The 23,361-nt window shown below is 41.0% G+C and overlaps 1 protein-coding gene across 1 annotated transcript in view; it reads left to right on the top strand.

The window, feature by feature from the left end:
* Nucleotides 1-23,361, top strand: part of PDE6C (phosphodiesterase 6C) — a 61,737-nt gene that overhangs the window by 18,898 nt on the left and 19,478 nt on the right. The window contains exons 9-15 of the mRNA XM_057735387.1: nt 3,321-3,470; nt 4,067-4,210; nt 5,399-5,467; nt 10,474-10,620; nt 10,861-10,968; nt 11,367-11,476; nt 18,463-18,550. Coding sequence (XP_057591370.1) covers nt 3,321-3,470; nt 4,067-4,210; nt 5,399-5,467; nt 10,474-10,620; nt 10,861-10,968; nt 11,367-11,476; nt 18,463-18,550 — 816 coding nt within the window. The remainder of the gene's footprint in view (nt 1-3,320; nt 3,471-4,066; nt 4,211-5,398; nt 5,468-10,473; nt 10,621-10,860; nt 10,969-11,366; nt 11,477-18,462; nt 18,551-23,361) is intronic.

The following is a 23,361-nucleotide window of genomic DNA, read 5'->3' as shown; positions in this document are numbered from 1 at the left end:
TAATTGTGACCACACTGTGCCCAGCCCTGACCCCTCTGTTTATGGCAATTGGGTGCCAGGAAAGAGTGCACAGGCAGGAAAAAAGGACAAGGACTCTAAAGTGTCTGAACCTTAAGCTGTCATTGTCTGAACAGGGAGGGCAGGGAGCTCGCCCAGAACCAGACTGCGCTCTGAGGTTTGAGGGCCTGTGCTTTCGGGGGGGGCCTCGTGTGGCTCCCGTGGGAGCAGCCACACAAGGGCTCTGACAGCACAGAGGAGGCCGGGCACCCACCTGGAGTAAACCTCCAGCCCATAGGAATCTCCCAGCTCCCCAAGAAACATCCGTGCAGTGTCCGTGAAACACGCTTCTCAAGTCTCTGACTGTGGGAAGGCTGCAGGGCTCGGGAATCCACCGTTAGCTCCACTTCCCGTGGGCCGGGATACTAACACGGGCCTGGGAGATGCCAGACTCCTCTGACCAGCACTGTTGGTCCTAGGAATCCCCTTCAGCCCTGCAAACTATTTCAGAACTGCACTGTGGTCTAAGATGCTCCCACCCAACCCTCCATCCTTCCCTCTGTCCTTAGCCCGGGATCAGGCCTGATCTTGTTTTGTTTTGTTTTCTTTTAACATTTATGTCCTTATTTTTGGCTGTGTTGGGCCTTAGTTGCAGCACATGGGATCTTTCATTGCTGTGCGCAGGCTTCTCTCTAGTTGTAGGGTTTAGGCTTAGTTGCCCCATGGCATGTGGGATCCTAGTTCCCCGAATTGAACCTGCATCCCCTGCATTGGAAGGTGGATTCTTAACCACTGGACCACCAGGGACGTCCCAGGCCTGCATCTTGATAGGCTCTTAGCCTCCCTCTCTATTTTCCCTCACAGGTATTGCCCCTGTGGATCATTCGAAAAGGCAGACTCTGGATAGGGTGCCCATCCTCCCCAAGCCTCCACCCTGCTTGGCCTTCCCATTCTTCCTCCACCTGCTCACACACACCTCCATTCTCACTATTCCCTCTTGCACTTGAGGAGTTTAATAGAAAAACCAATGATTCAAAATGAATTATGGTCAGAACAAACCTGTAAAGGCAATGGTTCCCAAACTATGTTTCTTGGGGGCACGGTGTATGTATTAGCTTCTGTTGCTGCTGTAACAATTACCACTTAGTGGCTTAAAGCAACACAACTGAGTTATCTTACAGTTCTGGAGTCAAAAATCTAAAATAGGTCACACTGGGCTAAATTCAAGGTGTTGGCGGGACTGTGTTCCTTTCTAAAGGATCTGGGGGAGAACTTGTGTCCTTGTCTTTTCCAGCTTCTGGAGGCCACCTGCATTCCTTGGCTCATGGCTCCCTTCCATCTTCAAAGCCAGCAACTGCATTCCCCTGACCTTGCTTCTACTTCATAGCTCCTTCTCTGAGTTTTGACCCTGACTTTCCGTTTTACTTTTAAGGATCCTTGTAGTTACATTGGGTCCACCTGGGAAATCCAGGATAATTTCCCCATTTTAAGATCAGCTGACTAACAGCCTGAATTCCATCTGCTGGTTTAACGTTCCTTCCCCATTAAAAGTTCCCCATTAAAAGTAACTTGTTGACAGATTCCAGGGATTAGGAAGCAGACATCCTTAGGGTGTTCCTTGAAGCGGAGTAAGGGGCTCTTCATTTAACATCAATTAAAGTGATCCCAATTCACAGAAGAAAAAGTACATAGAATTTTCTGCGTTAAGTTTTTGTCCTATTTTTCTTAAATTTTAAGTTCCTTCTATCACTTTTCTGTGAACAAGCTCTAACTTAATAGCAAGACATATGAACATGAACAGGTAACAAATGAATATGAACTGAAAAACAGAGGCAGTCAGGAAGGCTCATTTGGGAAGCTTTTTGAAAATATATACACAGGCTTCTAGAGAAGACTTCATGGGAGGGGTGAGACTTATCTTGAGCTTCCGAGGATGACTAAATCCGCCGAGGGCAGGCAGAAGAAGGAAGAGTACTGTGTGCTGGGTGCTCGGCTACCTTCGCCTTGTTACGTGCTGTGCAGGTGCCACACCACGGTCCTCAGGCTTCAGAGAACTTCAGAACGACCCGGGGGGCTTAGTTAAGATGCATGCCCAGAGACTATGAAACAAACTAAAAAGGAAAAAATCCGTTGCCCTTCATCTTTGGGTGACACTTTGAGAAACACTCCTGAATGTCTGTGTCTGCATGCCCTACTAGACTGTTATCCTGAGGTTAGGGACGGTGATTTATTCATCGCTGCCCCCCCAGCAACTAGTCCAGGTCATGAAACATCCCGGGCTTGACAGATGTTTACTAACTGGAACCACACCACAGAACAAAAGACGATCTTGATGGATCACTCAGGAAAACAGAGGGTTTCAACAGAGAATTTAATATAAGGAATTAGCTGAAAAGGTGTTGGAGGACAGAAAAACTGAACAGGCAACACTGAGGTAACACAGGTAAATGCTTCCCATCCCTAGGGTAGGGGTGTGTCAAAGAGAAGAGGGTGGGGTTGTCATCATAAGGACACTTGGTTCTAGGACACTTAAATGTACTAGAGCATATAGTTCTAGCCATGTTCTTTATATATACACATATAAAATTTTATTTATTTTTTGTCTGCATTCATTGCTGCACTGGGGCTTTCTCTAGTTGCGGCAAGTAGGGGCTAGTCTCCGTTGTGGTGAGCGGGCTTCTCATTGCTGTGCCCTCTCTTGTTGCAGAGCATGGGCTCTAGGCACATGGGCTCAGTAGTTGTGGCGCATGGGCCTGGTTGCTCTGCGACATGTGGAATATTCCCAGACCAGGGATTGAACCTGTGTTCCCTGCATTGGCAGGCAGATTCTTAACCACTCTGCCACGAGGGAAGTCCCTCTAGCCATATTCTGATACAACATGGGAATTGTGCATCTAATACCCCCAAATTACTCATTCTTTAAATTGAAAATAACCTAACTGGGGAATAGTGAGGGGGTGGCTATAAAAGGGGTAGTGCAGTGAGCCCTGTGGTGATGGATTAGTTCTCTATCTTGGTTCTAGGGGAGGTTGCACATATCTACATGTGTGATGAATTTGCATAGAAACACTCCTATACACCCCAACATGTGCACAAATACATATAAATCTGGTGAAATCTGAATAAGCTCCGTGGATCGTACCAATATGTATTCCCTGGTTTTGCTAGTGTGCCAGAGTGGCACAAGATGTTACCATGAAGAAAACTGGGTAAAGGGTACATGGGACGTCTCTGTACATTTCGTTTGCAACCTCCTGTGTACCTATAGTTATTTCCAAAAAAAAAAAAGTTAAAAAAATAACCTGTGTCTTCATCGTTTGTAGAAAGGACCTGTAGATGAAACTGGTTGGGTCATTAGAAACGTCTTGTCCCTGCCTATTGTCAACAAGAAAGAAGACATCGTGGGCGTAGCTACATTTTACAACAGGAAGGATGGAAAGCCTTTTGATGAGTTTGATGAGCACATCACTGAGGCAAGTGCGATTATAACATAATGGAGGAAGATGAAATGCATGAAATAATAGAAGATGCATAATTATTTGTTATTCTGGAATGATGTTTCTGAAGGGCAATTAAGATGTGAGTCACACAAGGTTGCAGTCAATATGTTGTTATTGTGTCATTTCTGTTTCCTGACTTCCGTAAATTGCACTGTTTTCTACCGAAGTATGAACTTTTGGCTTAATCAAAATTCTTTCCAATACTAGGCAACTGGGGGAAAAGGTTTCTCTCTCCTTTCTCCCCACTCTCTTTCTGCTCCCTCTCATTCTTGCTGCCACTCCCAGCCCTCTCTGATTTTCAGGTCATGCTTTATCCTACTGGATTTTTGTAATTCCTCTCCTCTAATGAAGTGTTCATGGTGCATGGAGCACTTTGAAAAGCAAGGGCTTAGCCAATTTTATTGTTTGGGGCTGATTATTAGTATGTTCTTTTTTCCTTAGATTAAAACAAGGAAATGGGTTGTTGATGGTGGAAGGGAGATTGATTGATAGGAAAGCATGCAGGCTGCTGCCTTCAAATCAATTTTTCTTTAATTTTAGAGAATTGAATCATATTTCATTCATTTCAGACTCTCACACAATTTCTTGGATGGTCTCTTTTAAATACTGACACCTATGAGAAAATGAATAAACTAGAAAACAGAAAGGACATAGCCCAGGAAATGCTCATGAACCACACCAAGGCTACTCCTGATGAAATCGAGTCTATTTTGGTGAGTGAAGGATTCAGTCCTATGACAGTAGATGCTGTCTAACCATGACTTCTGGAATTCACCTAATTAGCCAGAGGTCTGACTAATGAGAATAGGTTTAGTCCTGGGCTAAAGAGGGGAGAAACAAAGAAGGAGGCGTTAGGGAGAACTTGAGTGGCCCACAGTACGCAGAGCTTTACTGAATTTCCAGGCTGCTTGGTCGGAATAGCACTTTGTTAAAAATAGCTCTGTGGGAGATGGAGTAGTGAGGTCTAGATTCAAGTGTTAAGAAGGAGAAAAATAATTCCATGGAGCGAAATGTCAGCTCTTGCCGTGTAAGGCTGCATAACAACCATAGCCTCTCAGTGGTATATGACAATACGCATTTATTTCTCACTCGTGCGTTTGTGGGTTGCCCAGGCTTCAACTGATTTTGGTTGGGCTGGGCTCCAAGCTGTGTGTTTGGTTTGCTTTCTGCATCTGTCATCCTTGATCATCAGCTACCTGATAGATGTTCTTCTCGTGGTGATGACAAGTGCAAGAGAGCAAGCCCAGCTGTGCAAGCTCATTTCAAGTCTTTCCTCACACTGCATTCACTAAAATTTTTAGTGTACAAACATGACCAAGATCAGCATCATGGATGATTGGGGAGCAAGTAGATATTTGCTAACAGTGTTCTAACCACCACCAGATGAAGGGGAAATGTCACACATCTACTATCTCTATTCCATTATTTTCCTAGCTTTCAGAGTGTGTGTGGGTGTAGTTTTCCTGGGGTATTTTTGTTTGGTTTTGGTTTTGCTGGGTGGTTTGAGACTTAAAAGAAATTTGATTTGAGAGTTTGAGATGTTGAAGATGAAAATGGAGAGAATAAAGGGAAATTGCTATAAACTAATAAAAAAACAGATGTAAGCCACTCATTTTTCTCGCCTGTATACAAACAACTGACGTCTCCCTTACCATCTCCCTCTCCCTCTCTCTCTTTTTTTGAGACAGCTACTGTTACATTTTGGGGGAAAAGAGAGATTATTAGTTTTTAGAGAAAATTTTACATCATCAAGTGCTATAGATCTTCTTTGTATCCAGAATGCATCTTTTATGGGACTCATTACAGCATAGTTTATTTTAACTATTTTTTTTAAGAGTAAAGGAATCAGATAGAAATCAACTTTATAGGAAATTCACACCTCCTTTGCTTTTACATTTTAGAAATTTAAAGAGAAGTTAAATATAGATGTAATTGAAGACTGTGAAGAAAAACAACTTGTCACAATTTTGGTAAGTGTTTTACTTCTATCCTTAATGCCTTTTAAATAAAATACAGTAGGACACTTCTTCTCACTTTTCAAGTTAGTGTTGAGTTTCCTCTTCTCTGGCACCTTTCAAAGCTAAAAAGGAAAGAGGTTTCTTCTACAGAGTGATCTTCTGGCTTCCCACTTTTCTTCCTCTTTGTTCTCTACAGTGCAATCCACAAAGGTAACTTAGCATCACAGTTAAACTAGACTACTGCATAAGGGAATGCAGGCACAGACTCTAGGGAGAGCATGGCCTGGTTTATTTTAATAGTTTTGGATTACACCATGGCCACCCCGGAAGACACAGCAGAAGTACAGTGGAATGTAGATAGACCCTTAGAGGCACCATTTTAAAAAATATTTTTTGTTTTATTATTTGTTTATTTGATTTCACTGGGTTTATTTATTTATTTATATATTTAGTTTCAGCAGGCAGGCTCCTTAGTTGCAGCGTGCATGTGAGATCTAGTTCCCCGACCAGGGATTGAACTCAGGCCCCCTGCGTTGGGAGTGCAGAGTCTTATCCACTGCGCCACCAGGGAAGTCCCAAGAGGCACTGTTATCATCTGCCGTCGCTAGCTTCTCTTCTGGATCCTGGAGGAATTCAGTTCTTTCCTATTGTTGCGATTGGGCCACCCCTATCATATCTAGTTGAAATAGCTTGTCTTCCGGTCATTAACCCTGTATTTTGTTGCGTCTGCTATTTAAACCCACCCAAACACAGCTTCTACAGTCAGCTGTTAAACCCAGTAAGTTTTTAATTTCAGAGATTATCTTTTTCAGTTCTAGAATTATATTTAACTTTTTTTTAAAGATTCCAACTCTGTGCTGAAACTTTCCATCATTTTATCTACTTTATCTCTTTTTGTCTGTCTTCAATTATTCACCATAGTGATTTTGAATTCTCCATCTCAGTACCTGAATCACCTATATGTCTGGTTCTACTGCCTAGTTATTACTCTTGGGTTTTAGTCATTTGATCATTTTAAAGCATACTTCATAAACTTTTTAACTGAAAACCAGACATGGATAAAAACTTGTAGGGGCTTTGGGTGGTACTATCTTTCTGTTCAGAGGGTTGGATTTTCTTCTGGCAGGTGAGTGGAGTTGGTTTTAGATTTTGTTAGCAATGGTCTATTTCAGCTTTGCTCTTGCTGCTAGAGTAGAGCCCTTGTATCTAGTGTGGCCCTTCTGGGATCCCAACTAAAAACCTGGGATATTTACCCAGGCTCCTAAACCTTGAGTTTCAGAGGCTTGAATACAATCTGCTCAAAATTGAAATAATATCACATTTACTTCCCTCCCAAATTACCTCATCCTGTTTTCCACCGCCCCTTTCCAATCTGTGATATGTGTTCTTCTTTTGAACTAAGATGTACTGAATATCTCACCTTCCACATTCCCATATTTTATGGGCTCTGTCCTGCCGTCCTGGCCCTTGGCTGTACCATCACAGAGCCACTGGCCTTTGACCCATTTTAGAGGCCTCTGCTCCCACCCTGCGTGTTTTCTTATTATCTGAGGCTCTTCCTCCTTCTCTCACTCTCTTTGGCTTTACCTTTGACCACTTTCCTTTCACATGTGACACAGAAGATGACCCTTCCTTCTCCTCATTTGCACCCCCAAAAAGTCGTCATCTTGTAAAACAAAGTTTCAATTGACATCCATGGTGTGTTAGAAATTTCCTAGTTCTCTATTTAGAGGAGGAAGGGTCTTATGATGGAGAAGCAAAAAAAATGGGGAAAGAACCAACAGCTTTACAACAAAACAGCCTATTTTGAATGTAAAATATGCTCTAAGCTCATCCCAAATCATTACTGCATAAAACTTAAGAATTTAAGAAAAAAAATTTATTTCAGAGGGGTTCTCTGAAACTATCTTGGCATAATTTCCAAGCTACATAAATATTTATGCATATCCACTTACTATGATTTTCTCCAGGGATGCATTTTAATTCTCAGTTCAGGGAAGTCATGATCCTCTTTTCTAGGTGTAACAGCAGGTTTGTGTTGCTGTGCTAGGAAGGACCCAGGGAGCAGCTCAGTAACTCGGGCAAAGAAAGTAGGGAAAGTCATCCTCCCATCTTCCCCCTTTCCCAGGACATTTCAGGTCACTCGTAGATGCCCTGCAGCTCGTGTTTACCAGACCACAGAAGATGTGAAGAGGGCTTCCCAGAGAAGTACCTCATTCACTCCTTCTTCATTCAGTTTTTTTCATTCATTTAGTAATTATTGAGATGTATGATGATACAAGGAACTGTTAAGTCCCAAGGGCAAAAGATAGTGTAGTCTGGTTCTTACCTGGTTCAAGAAGCCCCCTGTTTATTGAGAGACAAAAAACACAAGCAATGACACTGCTTTGAATGAATGGATTCACAGGGTGTGAGCACCAAGGGCCCTGGGGAGACCAAGGGCCTGATTCTACTCGCACAAGATGATAGAATGCAAGATGAGGGCCATGGCATGGAGGCCTGATGGGAAAGCAGGAGTTGGCTGGGCAGAGATTGATGATGGGGCCTTGGAGATGGCTGGAGGTGGGAAGGGGAAGTAGGACAGTCCAGACCAGGGCGTGGGGACACAGGAGAGCATGTCAGGGAGACCGCAGACAGCTGGATGTGGCCAGAGCCCCAGAAAGCAGAAGAGGGGAGCAGCCCATGAGGCCTGGCAGGGAGGTTGAACAAGACCACAACAGCCTGGCACCCGGGAAGGGACCTGATCAGGTGCTCAGGGGGTCCTTCCAGGAGCAGAGGGAGCGAGCCGGCCTGGATGCAGCAGGTGGGTGGGGCCATGTGATAGTCACATGGGTGGCAGCAGCTCTCCCCTCTCATCCCACCTCAGCTGTGCGTTCCTTCAAAGAGGAGAAAAGCAGCCTTTGGTGCTAGAGTTCCTACTTATCAGACCAATCAAAAGCCTTTATTTCTGTCAACCTCTCCATATCACTGCTGTCTGACTGCTGTTTTTCAAAACCTATGATTTCTGTATTGTAGTTTTGTTTTATTGGTTCACCTGTAATTGCAAATGGGGCCTGGGAGTCATAATACTGAGAACTCCTTACTTTGTTTCCTGCTAAAATGCACATTTATGCTTTGGTGTGACTGACCCTGTAATGCGTTAAAAAGCATTTTCACATTTGATCTTTACATAATACTCTGAGAACAGCAGGGCAGAGGCGATCTCCAGCAGGGAGGTTCTGTGGCATGGAGCACCCCCGCTGCATCCCATAATTATTCTCTGATTTTTAAAAGATGTGCTTATTTTTTGCCTCTCCCCATAAGAATGTGTGTTTCAGGGGCAGTGACAATGTCTCCTTTCTTCATTGCCTTATCCACAAGGCCTACAACACAGATAGGAACCAATAAATGTTTGTTGAATGATTAAAAATGAATGAAAGGAAAAAGAGCCCCCATGGGCCAGGAATCTGGGAGGATCTGGAGAGAAAGTGATGAAAAAGCATAGCAGAGGACATGAAAGGTCCCATGAGAAGAGAGTTTTGTGAAGGGGCCATGAGTTGAATCCCCTCTAATTTTCTTTGACACATGCAAATAAAATTGGCACTGCTTTTTCATTAAAACAACAAAGACAAAAATGTTACTATCATTATTCACAGATGAGAACAGTGATGTATTGAGTAACATCCTACGGAAAACCTGAATGAAAGTTTTGGCCAACCCAATAGCTAATACCAACCCAGAACTGAATACTAGTCTCCAAGCTCCAAATTGTAGCTTTGCAAGAGAGAGATCTCTGCCTAAAGTGACAGTCTGAGAGTGACCTTTGTGAGAAGGGGGCACAGGAGGACCAGGAAGCCCCCTGAAGAGAAGGGCATGGGTGTGAGGGGCCAGCCCAGACTCGGGGGCTAGGGGAACAGAAACCATAATTGTACTTAAAAGCCATATACCATTTGGTGTTGAAATTTGTACAAACAGAGCATGAATCATCCTCTGGGAAACCTTGAACTTACTGAGGGACGTGACCTTAGCGCAGTGTTAAGGATTTACTGTGGGTCAGTAAACACCCAGTGAACTGAATTGCTCCTGCACATCCATCTGCTGGACCCACTAGCCCTCACCTGCTTCTCTCCTCCCGTGGGATTGTCTCTGCCCTGGCTGGTACCAAATCAGCTGGATACACACCCCTCCAGAATCTCTCCTCCTTCAGTTCCCCAGCCTGCCTGCAGTTTCTCCCACAGCCCTGGCACTTGACTTGGTGCTCTGTGAGCATTCTAAGCTCTCACCTTTCACTGGTGTGTATTTTATAAGCATTTCAGTAAGTTAAGTTCCTCAAGGCCGAGATCCACATTTTTATTTCCCAAGCCATGCCAATATTCATGGGACTAATTCACTGTTTTTTTCACCTAGTCCTAAATCCTGACAAGGGGTGGGTTAAATGAGATGTCTGCAAGTGTCCCAGTACACTGTGGGGCATTCATCCATTCATTCATTCACTCAACAAACATTTACCAAGCGCCTCCTTGGGACAGGCCCTGCAGGTTCTGAGATACCGCAGCACATAAAGCAGACCAGATTCCGTCTTTATGGAGCCCATGGACTAGCAGGAAAGCACCACTGAGCAGGTAAAGAAAATACAATAGAATTGAATTAAGCCATCATTTACTGTTTTCTAAATATTTTTGGAATAGGAACAAAGAGAAGTTGAGTATTGAAATGGGTTAGGTGCTGCAACTCAACATTTTATTTTGCATCAAAGAAAGAAAATAGCCACTGGGGTCTGACTTGGAATTGAATGCCATTACCTAGAAAGCTGCTTAGTAGAGCCAAGCCTCAGTTTCGCCATCTGGAAACAGGGTCATGGTGCAAGTTTGTTGTGAGGATAAGAAGGCATAACCCAGTACCGGGCATGTAGAGGCTCCGTGAATTGCACGTGGCATTCTTTTATTGTAATTTTGTTTTACACCAAATGTCAGATATGTGAGACTAAAGGGGGGAAAAAAATGAATGTAATCTGGAATACTTGGTCCTTGTTTCAACAGAAAGAGGACCTACCAGACCCACAGGCTGTAGACCTGTATGAATTCCGCTTCAGCGACTTCCCCATCACAGAGCACGAACTGATTAAGTGTGGACTTCGGCTGTTTTTTGAAATAAATGTGGTGGAGAAATTCAAAGTACCTGTGGAGGTCAGCTGGTATTTAATTTAAAAACGCTGTGTGATTCTGTGGTTGTACTCCACTAAAATTTCCTGTGATTCAAAAGATTCCCTGCAGTGTGGATTTTAAATTATCATTAACTTTGTCAATATATCCGCTTAAACCCTGTCAGCAAGGCCAACCTATCTTTTCAGATAAGGTTGTCACAGACCTTCTAACCTTTAGAATTCTATTCCAAAGTCTGAGTGGTGTTATCTTCTCTGGTGGCAGGTTCTCACCAGATGGATGTATACTGTGAGGAAGGGGTACCGTGCTGTCACTTACCACAACTGGCGACACGGATTCAATGTGGGGCAGACCATGTTCACTTTGCTAATGGTAGGTACAGAGCCTGTGAATCACCATAAACCTGTGCATCTCCCTCCTGAGCGTGGTGACAAATGGAGACAGTCCATCACTTTAGATCAGTAATTTTGGAATTCATGGATACAATTGCATAAACCCCTGAGTCCCCCCGGAGATGATGCCAGGGCACATTGGGTATCCCTGGGCCCTTGGCCGGATTATCACTCTAACATGCACAGAGTTACATCCATAAAGGAAAATTCAACTACCTTCTGGGTTGGTAACTGCCCAGGATGAGCTACAGTCCTCAAGAAATAAAGCCAGCTTGCTCTAAAAACACGGCAGAGCCCCTTCTGCATTGCAGGCAGGCCTCATTGCATGTGCTGCGGAGGTGCATTAATCCAGGTAAATATATATGTTTATTTTTTTAGACAGGAAGACTGAAGAAATACTACACGGATCTTGAAGCCTTTGCCATGCTTGCTGCTGCCTTCTGCCATGACATTGACCACAGAGGCACCAATAATTTGTATCAGATGAAGTAAGTGAACACATGCGGCCACACTGACGTTTTCTGGTGCCCCCATCTTATTTGTAAACTCCTTCACTCCCTTTTTCACCTTTGTTTCATCAAAGTATTGAATTCATACATTAAAGTGCATTGATCTTTGGCTTGCACCTGTACACACCTGGGTAGCAGCCCCTACCTCAAGCTAGAGACCATTTCTTCCTGGGCTCACTACCTCTCACGTCCCTGGTCCTTATGCTTCTGCTAACTGACCTTCAGCTGACGTTGCATCTTAACATCATCACCATCTTCCTCTCTTTCCCAAAAAAGGAAGTGCAATTATAAGGGTGCAGCCTCTCAGCTCAGATTTGGATTCACTGGGTTCACAAGTTGTTTAAATTTTCTAAGCTTCGAGTTCCTCACTGAGAAAACAGGAATTATAATAACAGTACCTAACACTTAAGATCATTGTGAAGATTAGATGAGACTAGTGCCTATAAAACACTCAGCTCACGGTTGGCTTTCTGCAGTTAATAATGATTAGGTATTATTGTCATTACTGTTATTATGTCATTGGCACTTTTCAAAGTTCATCATCGACGCCATGGCCAGCCTAGCTCCTTGACAGTGACATTTAGGAAGCTCTGTCTGCCTTGGCCACACTGTATCCTCATCTCTGACATATGACCTACCTCTCTCCAGAAGTACCAGAGGAAGTAAGACATTTTAGAGAGAATGAGCTTTGAAGTCTGGGTTTGTGGGATCCAAATACTTCCTGGTTGAGGGACCTTGGGCAAATCACTTTATCTATTTGAGATTCAGTTTCTTAACTGTGAAATGAGTACAATAGTGACCTCTTAAAGACTGCTATGAGAATCACATGAAATTGTATATGTGAAACTTCATAGTAGATGCTCAAGAATTTCACTCAATGAATGAAAATCACCTTGTGAGCAGTGACTTTTCACCTTCAGCAACTCTACCAATCAGGCTTTTCCTTCAAAAGGAGATCCCCACTCTGGGTTTGGTCAGGCAGACATCTTCCTCCCGAGAGCTCCAGCCCGCGCTGACTGTTCCACATTCCTGAATGCAGGTTTCCTGACAGTGACTGAACTCTCTTCCTCCCTCCTAACTGCTTTAGCCAATTCACTTCCAAAGGAACAAACATTTATTGAGCACTTCTTGTGTGCTAGGGACTAGGCTGACAACTTGATCCCGTGGCCTCTTTTAATCCTCACAGCCCTCCCATGTGGGAGGCACTATTAGTCCCCTCTTTTACTGATGAAGAAACCAGCTCAAAACAATCAAATCTAGCTTGCTGTAGATGAAAAGAAGTAGCCAAATTGGATATGGCACCTCGTCTCCAGGTTTGCAGAAAGGATGGGGCCACATCCCAGACTTCTGCTTTGGCCTGGTGTTGGGAGTCTGCGTGGGTCCCTCTGTTCATCAGCGATGGGCGTGCTGACCTTCTTCCATTTCTCTCCGTGAACTGGACAGCAGGAACATGTGGTGATGGGAGCACTGGGACCCACGTGAGAGGTTCCCAACTGCAGGTGCCTTAGCACAGGTGTACATGGTTCTGGTAGCTCCGCTAAGCTGCCATGATCAAGTGTTGCACCCTGTCCTCCATAGTGATTTTTTTTTTAATTGGCTGTGTTGGGTCTTCATAGCTGCACATGGGCTTTCTCTAGCTGCGGTGCGCGGGCTTCTCATTGTGGTGACTTCTCTTATTGTGGAGAACGGGCTCTAGGTGTGTGGGCTTCAGTAGTTGTGGCACATGGGCTCAATAGTTGTGGCTTGCAGGCTCCAGAGCACAGGCTCAGTAATTGTGCACGGGCTTAGTTGCTCTGCAGCGTGTGGGATCTTCCTGGACCAGGGCTTGAACCCGTGTCCCCTGCATTGGCAGGTGGATTCTTAACCACTGTGACACCAGGGAAGTCACCATAGTGATTCTTGATGAATCTCTTTATGTGCCCTGATTGTGCTGGGGGAATTGCTTAGGAGTCCACGAAGATCTGGAGACATTATGTTGGCGAATGCAGTTAACAGAAGTTTGAATAAGACTGAATTATTATTCTCATCTTGATGGTACCAATCAGGCTACTGTGCAGTGTAAGCTGAAGCTGTTGGGACACAGCCTTCTGGCCAGACCTTGTGTCCTTGGTCTGATTAGTTGTCTCCAAAATGTCTAACCCCCTTGGCTCTGGTTTCCATCCTTATCTCCCAGCTTTAGACTAAGCCTTTTGGAATTCCCTAGAAACCTTGCTATTTTCAAATTTTTATTATTCCCTTGAGTTCTTTTGTTCTCTTTGTTCACTTTTCTGGCCATTTTGTTTTCTGCTTCATTCTTTTATAGGGCCATAGATTTCTTTGTTCTTTCATCCCCCTTTTCTTAGTTTTTCAATTCTCTCATCTTTCAGTCTCCTTTACTCACCTCCTTTTTGTCTCTGAAGAGATGCGGTTATCAGAAAAAATCTGAGGAATTTTAGCATTTATCTCATTCCCCCCCCATTCAACGCAGGCCTCTCCTCTAACTGTATTTCTTCCTGAGTTCTCTAGTCTGCATTCCATTCTTTTCTATAATGGCTCACAAGGCAGACTCTTAGATTTTTAGGTGATTCTAATGGCTGAATGTTCTTCATGATTTTGAATTGAAATTGGTCTCCTTATAATTTCTGTTTGTCCTAGTTCAGGTCTCTGAAGCTGTGAAATGTGTATAATTTCTGATCCACAGGCTATTCCTTCATATATTAAAGAGAATTATTATTTCCTCCTCTTCTTTTCCTGATTGTATATGCCAAGTTTTGTTTTAATCATTTCTAATTTAATACTGTCTATACATATAATTTTATCTGTTATTCTTCTGTGAACCCACTCCACTGTTTTTATGTTGTTCTTAAATGTGGGTCTTGGGGTTTGACATAATAATCTAAACATGATCTGAAGTACCTTACATTTAATTCTAAGTAAATTTCATCTTCTTAATTTGATTCTTTTTTAAAAATGAAGTTGATTTACAATGTTGTGTTAGTTTCAGGTGTACAGCAAAGTGATTCAGTTACATGTATATTTATATATATATAATGTATCTTTTTCAGGTTCTTTCCCATTAAAAGTTATTACAAGATATTGAATACAGTTCCTTGTGCTATATAGTAGGTCCTTGGTTATTTTATATATAGTAGTATGTATATGTTAATCCCAAACTCCTCATTTATCCCTCCTACCTCTTTCCCCTTCGGTAACCATAAGTTTGTTTTCTATGTCTGTGAGTCTATTTCTGTTTTGTAAAGAAGTTCATTTGTATCCTTTTTTTTAGATTCTACGTATAAGTGATATATAATATTTGTCTTTCTCTTTTTGACTTACTTCACTTAATATGATAATCTCTAGGTCCATCCATGTTGCTGAAAATAGCATTATTTCATTCTTTTTTATGGCTCAGTAATATTCCATTGTATTGGGTTGGCCAAAAAGTTCATTAGGGTTTTTCTGTAAGATGAACTTTTTGGCCAGCCCATTGTATGTGTACCACATCTTCTTTATCCATTCTTCTGTTGATGGACATTTAGGTTGTTTCCCTGTCTTGGCTACTGTAAATAGTACTGCTACAAACGTTGGGTTGTGTTTATCTTTTTGAATTAGAGTTTCTGTCTTTTCCAGATATATGCCCAGGAGTAGGATTGCTGGATCATATAGAAACTTTATTTTTAGTTTTTTAAGAAACCTCCATGCTCCATACTGTTTTTTCACAGTGACGGCACCAATTTCCATTCCCACCAACAGTGTAGGAGGGTTTCCTTTTCTCCACATCCTCTCCAGCATTTATTATTTGTAGACTTTTAAATGATGGCCATTCTCACTGGTATGAGGTGATACCGTACTGTAGTTTTGATTTGCATTTCTCTAATAATTAGCAATGTTAAGCCTCTTTTCATGTGCCTGTTGTCATCTGTGTGTCTTCTTCAGAGAGATGTCTGTTTAGGTCTTCTGCCAGTTTTTTGATTGGGTTGTGGGTTTGTTTGTTTTGCTTTGTTTTTTATATTGAGCTGTATGAGCTGTTTGTATATTGGAAATTAATCCCTTGGTGACTGCATTGTTTGCAAATATTTTCTCCCATTCTGTAGGTTGTCTTTTCGTTTTGCTTATGGTTTTCTTTGCTGTGTTAATCTGATTCTTTATTCCACTCTTAATTGAAATTGTCTTTTAAATCACAGTCTGTCAGCCAAAGGATAATTTTTTCCAGATTTTTTATCATCTGAAAATTAGATAGTCATGATTTGCATCAATATGCAGTCAAGTCATTGATAAAATTGTGTATCAGGACAAAACCAAGGGCAGAGTTCTGAGACTCAGGGCTATATCCCTGAGGCTGAAGGCAGTTAATTAAGCAACACTCATTGGATGCTGCTGTCCAGTATTTGTCCACACTCAATATTCCAACTTGTACAGAACATATCTTGAAGAGTCTTCTCAGTTGCCTTGCTGAAATCCAGACACACACTGTTCCTGGCCTTTCTCACAAACCCTATCACAAACAGGTTCATAACATCAATTCAGCATCATTTTATCTTTCTAAACTTTCTCTGGAATTTCCTAGTGATTACTCTGTGAGTGCTTGCAGACTGAAGCAGTTTAAACTATTTTAGAGATTAATGTCAATCTCCCTGTTCTTTCATCTACAGATTGTACCATTTTCTACTTCTTAAATTTTAGGATAAAATTTACTTGTATCCTGTCTTCAATCATCTTCACCACTGCAAAATCCCCCAGAATATACTGACAATGGACCCCCACACCCACCCACCACCCCCTGGTCCACAAATTCCTTCAACTGAGTTAACAGATATGTGTATGTGTGTGTGTGTGTTTGTAAAATAATTGTTTTTACTGAACCATTTGCAAGATAGTTGCAAGCCTCATGACATTTCACACCAAAAAATATTTCAGCATGTATTTCCTAAGAATGTAGGGGACATTTGTTTGTGTAAACACACTATGAAGATCACTCTCAAGAAATTTAACATTGGTACAATACTATTATTTAATATAGAATGTTTATTTCAATTTTCCCAATAATGTCCTGTATATCTTTTTTTTTCTTTGATTTGGGGTCTAATCAAGGATCACACAATGCCTTTAGTTGTCAAATATCTTTAGTTTCCTTTAATCTGAAGTTGTTGTTTAACGTTTTTGTGTCTTTCAGGATGTTGACATTTTTGAAGAGTCCAGACCAGTTGTTTTGCATAATATCCCTCAATTTGGATCTGTCCAGTTGTTTTCTGATAACTAGATTCAGGGTAAACATTTTTGGCAGGAATTCTATATAGGTGATGTTGTGTCCTTAGTGCATTGCATCAGGAGACTCATGATATCAATTTGTTTCATTAATTACAAGGTTAAGTTAAACTATTTATGGATAATATTCAGCAGATCTCTTCATGCAAAGGTACATTTTCTCCTTTGGATTAATATGTACTCTGTGAGGTGTATTTTGAGACTGTTGAATATTAACCTCCCCAGTAACCTTTTTTGAGTGATGTTTTTAAACCTTAAGGAATTAAGATACCACCCATTTCTCATTGAAATTGAGCTTTATTTATTTGTTTCAGTCTCCAGTGCTGACACCGTGAAGGTATTTGAATATGTATTAAAATTATGATCAATTATAATATGGATCGGACATGGTCTGATTATTCCCCAACTAGAGTACTTGGTTTACCGGGCCTGTTATTGACCTTTTAATGACTCATCTCCTCCCTAAATTTCTGTTCTTTCTGAAATTAAATGAAACTCCACTAAGGCTGCCACCCATATTTCTGATTTCTCCCTTCCTTAAGATTATTTATTCCACATTTCTATAACAAAGTCTTCATATTATCCATGTAGGCTTTCACCTCAGCTTCTCTCCATCTTTTCTTCTTTTCACCTTTTTTTTTTTTAATTTTTGTTTTACATTGGAGTATAGTTGATTAACAATGTTGTGTTTCAGGTGTACAGCAAAGTGATTCAGTTATAGATGTACATGTATCCTTTTTCAAGTTCTTTTCCCATTTAGGTTATTATAGAATATTGAGCAGAGTTCCCTGTGCACACCTTTTTATTTTCAATGTTGCTTCCCCTTCCTTGAACAGGAACAATTGTAGAAAGACAGGGTACCAAAGACCCCACTTACATAAAGCTGTGACCTCACCACTAACAAACAGGAAATTTAAATTTATGTTACTGTCTTGGAGAAGAAAAGAAATGTTAATTTATCATCATTTTCATTTTGGATCCTGGAATTCTTTTATTTTTTATTTTTTTATTTTATTGGCTGTGTTGGGTCTTTTAGTTGTGGTGAGTGGGGGATACTCTTCATTGTGGTGTGCAGGCTCCTCATTGCCATGGCTTCTCTTGTTGTGGAGCACGGGCTCTAGGCGCATGGGCTTCAGTAGTTGCAGCACATGGGCTCAGTAGTTGTGGCTCATGGGCTCTAGAGCACAGGCTCAATAGTTGTGGTGCATGGGCTTAGTTGCTCTGCAGCATGTGGGATCTTCCTGGAGCAGAGATCGAACCCGTGTCCCCTGCATTGGCAGGCGGATTCTTAACCACTGCGCCACCTAGGAAGCCCGGTTCCTGGAATTCTTAATAAATACTTTCTATGCAAATAAACTTTGGGCTTCAACAAATATGCTACATTTTCTATGTCATAGTAACCTCCATAAGCTCCAGGGAAGTTAACGATTTTGGATTCATGGAGTGAACCAAACTTCATAGTTTAAACAATTCAATCATGTTAGGCATTTAACAAATTAGGGTTTTTTTTGTTGTTTTATTTTAAGAATTTTTTAAAAAGAGCATATTCTTCTGTTCTAAATCTAAAAATTCTTTTCCAATATGTTACTTCTGACTGTTTCACAGACATTAGAGGAGAGGGAAGAAATGGAAAAAAAAATCCTCAGATTGTAAAGATTGGAAAGGTCATGTGTGACCTCATGTATAATCTTTAAATAGCTAAAATTATCCTTTCCTCCTAGATCCACATCTCCATTGGCAAGGCTGCATGGATCTTCCATCTTGGAGAGGCACCACCTGGAGTACAGTAAGACTCTCCTGCAGGATGAGGTACGTGGCTCTCTCTAGGGGAGCTCACAAGCTCTGCATGAAAGCACTAACCCACAGAAAATTCTTAGAAGGAGGATGGCCTTGAGTTCTGGCATTGACAGTATATACTCTTATTGAAGTTAATTGATAGAAGTTGCTACACTGCAATAGTTTCTGAACAACCAAGTTGGAAGCAGCTGAGATAGAGGAGGAAAGAGCCATAGAAAGTCACAGAATCTCTGTGTGTCTGTGGAGAAAGAAGAAAAAGCTTATGGTAGATGTGAGAGGGCTCTGTGCACCCTAAGGTATGTATAAAGGTAAAGAGAAAAGGAGGCTACACAGCCACTGATTTTCTTATTCACGGCACATACACTGTAAGGCATTGTGTGTGTCTTTGACTTTGGTGGTTGGGGGTAGGCATGAAATCAGGCTGTAAGACAGATCAGACAATTGCCATTAGAGGCACTGAGTAAATCTCCCAAGAGTTCCAGAGGGAAATGACACATTCAGGAGTGGGCGGGGCATGGGGAGAAGAGGGGCGGGATCAGGAAGCTTTTCACAGGAAGTGGCTTAAGATTGGTCTTGAATTCATTTTGATTTACACAGTATCATGTACCACTAACATTCCGAAGAAGGCAGTCATTCTTCCTTTTATCGATTTTAAGGGGTATATAGGCTTGTGCGAACAGTTGTGAATATAATCTAGTTATGCTTAAAAAAAATCTCTTGAGAAAATTCAAACCCAGAATGAATCGTTATTAGATCAAGGGGAAACACTGTTTTGTCTCAACAGAGAAACTGTCTAGAACAACACAGCTCATTAGTATAAATAAGCCCTCAGGAGAGTGGAGCTTTTTTTAGTTTTGATAATAATCATTTATTAAAGGCTCAGGGGAGTGGTACATGGAAATACGTCCAAGTTTAGAAAGATAACACTACATTCCTCTAGGTAATCAAAAGCCAAGTGGGAAAACTTGTAAGACAGAGCAACCAGGGAGAAAAGTGGAAAAAGAAAACAAACACATGATTTAAATGTTTTTAGTAGCCTGTGATTAATGCAGCATCCAAATGGGGACACAGACCAACTTTGTCAGAATCATTGATTTCACAGGGGTGGCAGGCTTTTAAAAACATATCCTGGGCTTCATCTTGGCTTACTGGGCTCCCTGGGGATTGGATCCAGGAATCTGCATTTTTCATAAGAATTTTCATAATTCTCATGTGTAGCCAGGGCCTGTCCCTGCAGTAGGATCATAAAAAAAGGATGATGATATCTGTTCTATAAGAATTAGAAAGAGTAGAATTGAAAGTAGTTCAGGATGATAAGAGTAAATTGTTATTACCCAATTTGTTATGAGTCTTTGTTTTATTGGTTGGGACAGTCTTATATTTTTGGGTAAGAATTTTCCATACATCCCACTGATCACATATACCACAGGCAGGTAGTATCAAAAATAATTTCTTAAAAAATTTATTATTTAATTTTACATTTACCTACTCATGCAAAATAAATGTTAAAACCTTTACAGCCAAATATTTAAATGCTTAACTTTGGAAGGCTCCTAGTAGCTCATATATTTTTCCTTTGCTGGGATTTGAGAGTTTATAATAGAGTTGTTGTTTTCCATCTTAATTTTTTTAATGTTATTTACTCTGCAGTCTGAACTGGTTTTGAGGGCTATATAAGGGCTGCTTATTCTTTCTAAAAAGGAACAGTGCATCTGAGTAATCCATACCACCTTGGCAAGGACCTGTCCACAATGCTATGCGACCTGCTAATTGCAAACTTTTAAGGGTTGTAAATAGAGTCGTTAGGCAATAAATGCAATCACAGAGCTTTTTATGATCAGGTAAATTGAATGCTGAAAAAAAAAAGAAATTTTAACCATCAGATATTCTTTTCACATTTTTGAAACACAATACAGTTTTCATTTATTTATTGTATAAAGAAAATATTTACACTTAAAACTTTGTTTTTACGTAAGAGAAATCCTTAGGATTTATCTAGCAATTTTGTCATATTGTGGACATTGCTCATTTTGTTTTGTATGTTATCAGGCTTTGAACTAAAATATCTTTATGTCCCAGTAGAGCTGGATTCCCTGCTTTGAGGACAGAACCATCTGTACTCTAAACTAGTCAGAAATCCACCCTTTAACCTGACGAACAGGTGGAAAAGCCTTGTTAGCCAAATTTGTCAGAATATAAACTTTAATACTACAATGTACTGTTGGAATGACAAAATGCATTGCTCAGCATAAATAACAGAATATTTTTATTATTCAAAACACTTGTTCATGAACTTTATGCTTTTTCATATGGACCACATGGTATACAAAGAAGGAATGAAGAAGAAATTAAACATCTTGTGTATCGTCACCAGCAAGCCACAAACATGTTGGCAGTCTTTTCTTATGGGTGTTGCCCATACCACATTGAAGACTAGAACTCACCTCTCCTGAGAGCCCTCATCAGGATGAATTGGAGCCATTTCTATTTTGGTGTGCTACACAGAATTTATATTTTTATGGCCATTTTCATGGCACTAGGAGAACAAAAATGGCATGTTATTGGTAAAGGGGGAGCAAAGTTAGACTCTGTCTGCAGGCAGGTGAAACCAGCTGAGCACTGGAGTGGGGCTGGGACAGAGGCCTCCTCTCTTGTTCTGTGCACCTGTCTCTACATCATGTTTCCAGCACAATTCCCCAGAAGAATAAATGGAATATTATAGACTTATCTATATTTTAAATTAATGATAATAGTGGTTGTAAAAATTACACATGCTCACTATAAAAATTCAAGCAATAGGAAACATTCCAAAGATAAATATTAAGAAATCATCTTAAACCCTACCATTCAGAAATAGACATTTCATTAATATTTAATGAACTTCATTGTAGCCCGCTGTGAATATATATAGGCAGGATGGATAGAAACAATTTTAGAAAAATGGGATCTTACTATCCAAGCTATTTTTTTGGTTAGAGTTATTTTTTTAAAAATTAAGTTTATTGAAGTGTAATATATGTACAATAAATGGCATTCCTTTAATGTGTAATTCATAAAAATTCTGTAAATTCTATTCATACACCTGGGAACCATCACACTCAAGATACAGAACACTTCCATCATCCCAAAGGATCCCTCGTGCCCCCGGCAGTCTATGCCTCTTTCCCCTCCCAGCCTGAAGCAACCACTGAGATGTGTTTAGTCACTATAGATTAGTTTGAATCTTCTAGATTTTTATATAAACTAGGTTTTATATAAACCATGCAATAATTACTCTTTTGTGCTGGCTTCTTTTATATAGAAAAATAATTTTGTGATTTGTTCATATTGAATGAATGAGTCAGCAGTGATTCATTCCTTTTCACTGCGGAGTGGTGTTCCAATGATCTTAAACAAAAATGTTAATTTTACTTGAATTTAACAGAAGGAACATTTTTTAAGGGAAGGGACTATAGAACTTAAGAGAACTCTGTGCTTACCACAAGAGATATTCGTTCTTAAAGAGAATGCTAAAATCAATAACCAGTGATTATGGAAAAGTATGAAAAGTTATAACTGAGCATTTAGATGTTTGATTTTAGACTATATGTGTCAGCTTTACACCATCTATAAACCCCCTGTTATGAAACATGAAGCAATTATAATACTTATACTGCTTCCCACATCTCCACCTCTGTTTGGTAAGGTATTTATTAATCATTTGTATTTTTTTACTGTTATCAGTATTTTTAAAATTCATTTTGCTCTATAATTTCCACAATCGTGTATTTTTCTTTTTTTAAACCAGAGCATTTATTGCATGACTAATGCTTGAAATCCCTAAGATGAACTGGATGCTGCCCCAGTGGCTCTCTTGGGTTTGGTGGTGTTCTCCCCAGAATCTGTGCCTTAATCTTCAGCACACAATCTGTAGGTGCCTCACTCGCCCAGCCCCAGTGATGTTCTGTCTTCAGCCTGGGCACTCCAGTCACGCTTCCTCTTCTGCCTGGCAGGGCAGTCACGTTGGTCACAGGTCGGCTTCTGAAGGTGGGAAGCCTTCGAGCCACAGTCTGTGTCTCATGATGCTTTCCAAATGACAATGTTCCCTTTGTCATTTCTCTTCTGTGGCCAAGACCAAAGAGGCACAATTGTTTATTCCTAATTCTACCTTTAAATGGGCCTGATACTTAACCTCAGTCTTTTTACCATGGTTTGTCCATTCCTGTGTATTTTATTTTGACTCTTGATTAGCTAGATTTGTGTCATCTGGTAGTTTTTCCCAGAGAGTCTAAGCTAAGTACATGCCTACTAAGAAGCTCTGTTTGTTACATTTAGTTTTTTTTTTTTTTTTTAATTATTATTTTTTGGCTTGCGTTGGGTCTTTGTTGCTGTGTTCAGGCTTCCTCTAGTTGTGGCGGGCAGGGGCTACTCTTCATTGCGTTGCACTGGTTTCTCATTGCTGTGGCTTCTCTTGCGCAGCAGGGGCTCTAGGCGCACAGGCTTCAGTAGTTGCAGCACATGGGCTCAGTAGTTGTGGCTTGTGAGTTCTAGAACGCAGGCGCAGTAGTTGTGTCACACAGGCTTAGTTGCTCTGAGGCATGTGGGATCTTCCCAGACCAAGGATCGAACCTGTTCCCCCTGCATTGGTAGGCGGATTCTCAACCACTGCACCACCGGGGAAGTCCCTGTTACATTTAGTTTTGAAAGTCAACCTGGCAGAGTATAAAGGTCTTGGGTCACACTTTCTTTTTCTCAGAAATTGGAGGAAATTGCTCCATGTCTTCGGCATTAAGGTATTTCTCCCTCTCAGGTGACTTGATTTTTCTGCATAGATGTTCACATGA

This window comes from Hippopotamus amphibius, chromosome 5 (assembly GCF_030028045.1).
Source record: "Hippopotamus amphibius kiboko isolate mHipAmp2 chromosome 5, mHipAmp2.hap2, whole genome shotgun sequence".
Classification (NCBI taxonomy): Eukaryota; Metazoa; Chordata; class Mammalia; order Artiodactyla; family Hippopotamidae; genus Hippopotamus; species Hippopotamus amphibius.
The sequence above is the reverse complement of the archived record's forward strand: the minus strand, read 5'-3'. Positions and strand labels throughout refer to the sequence as shown.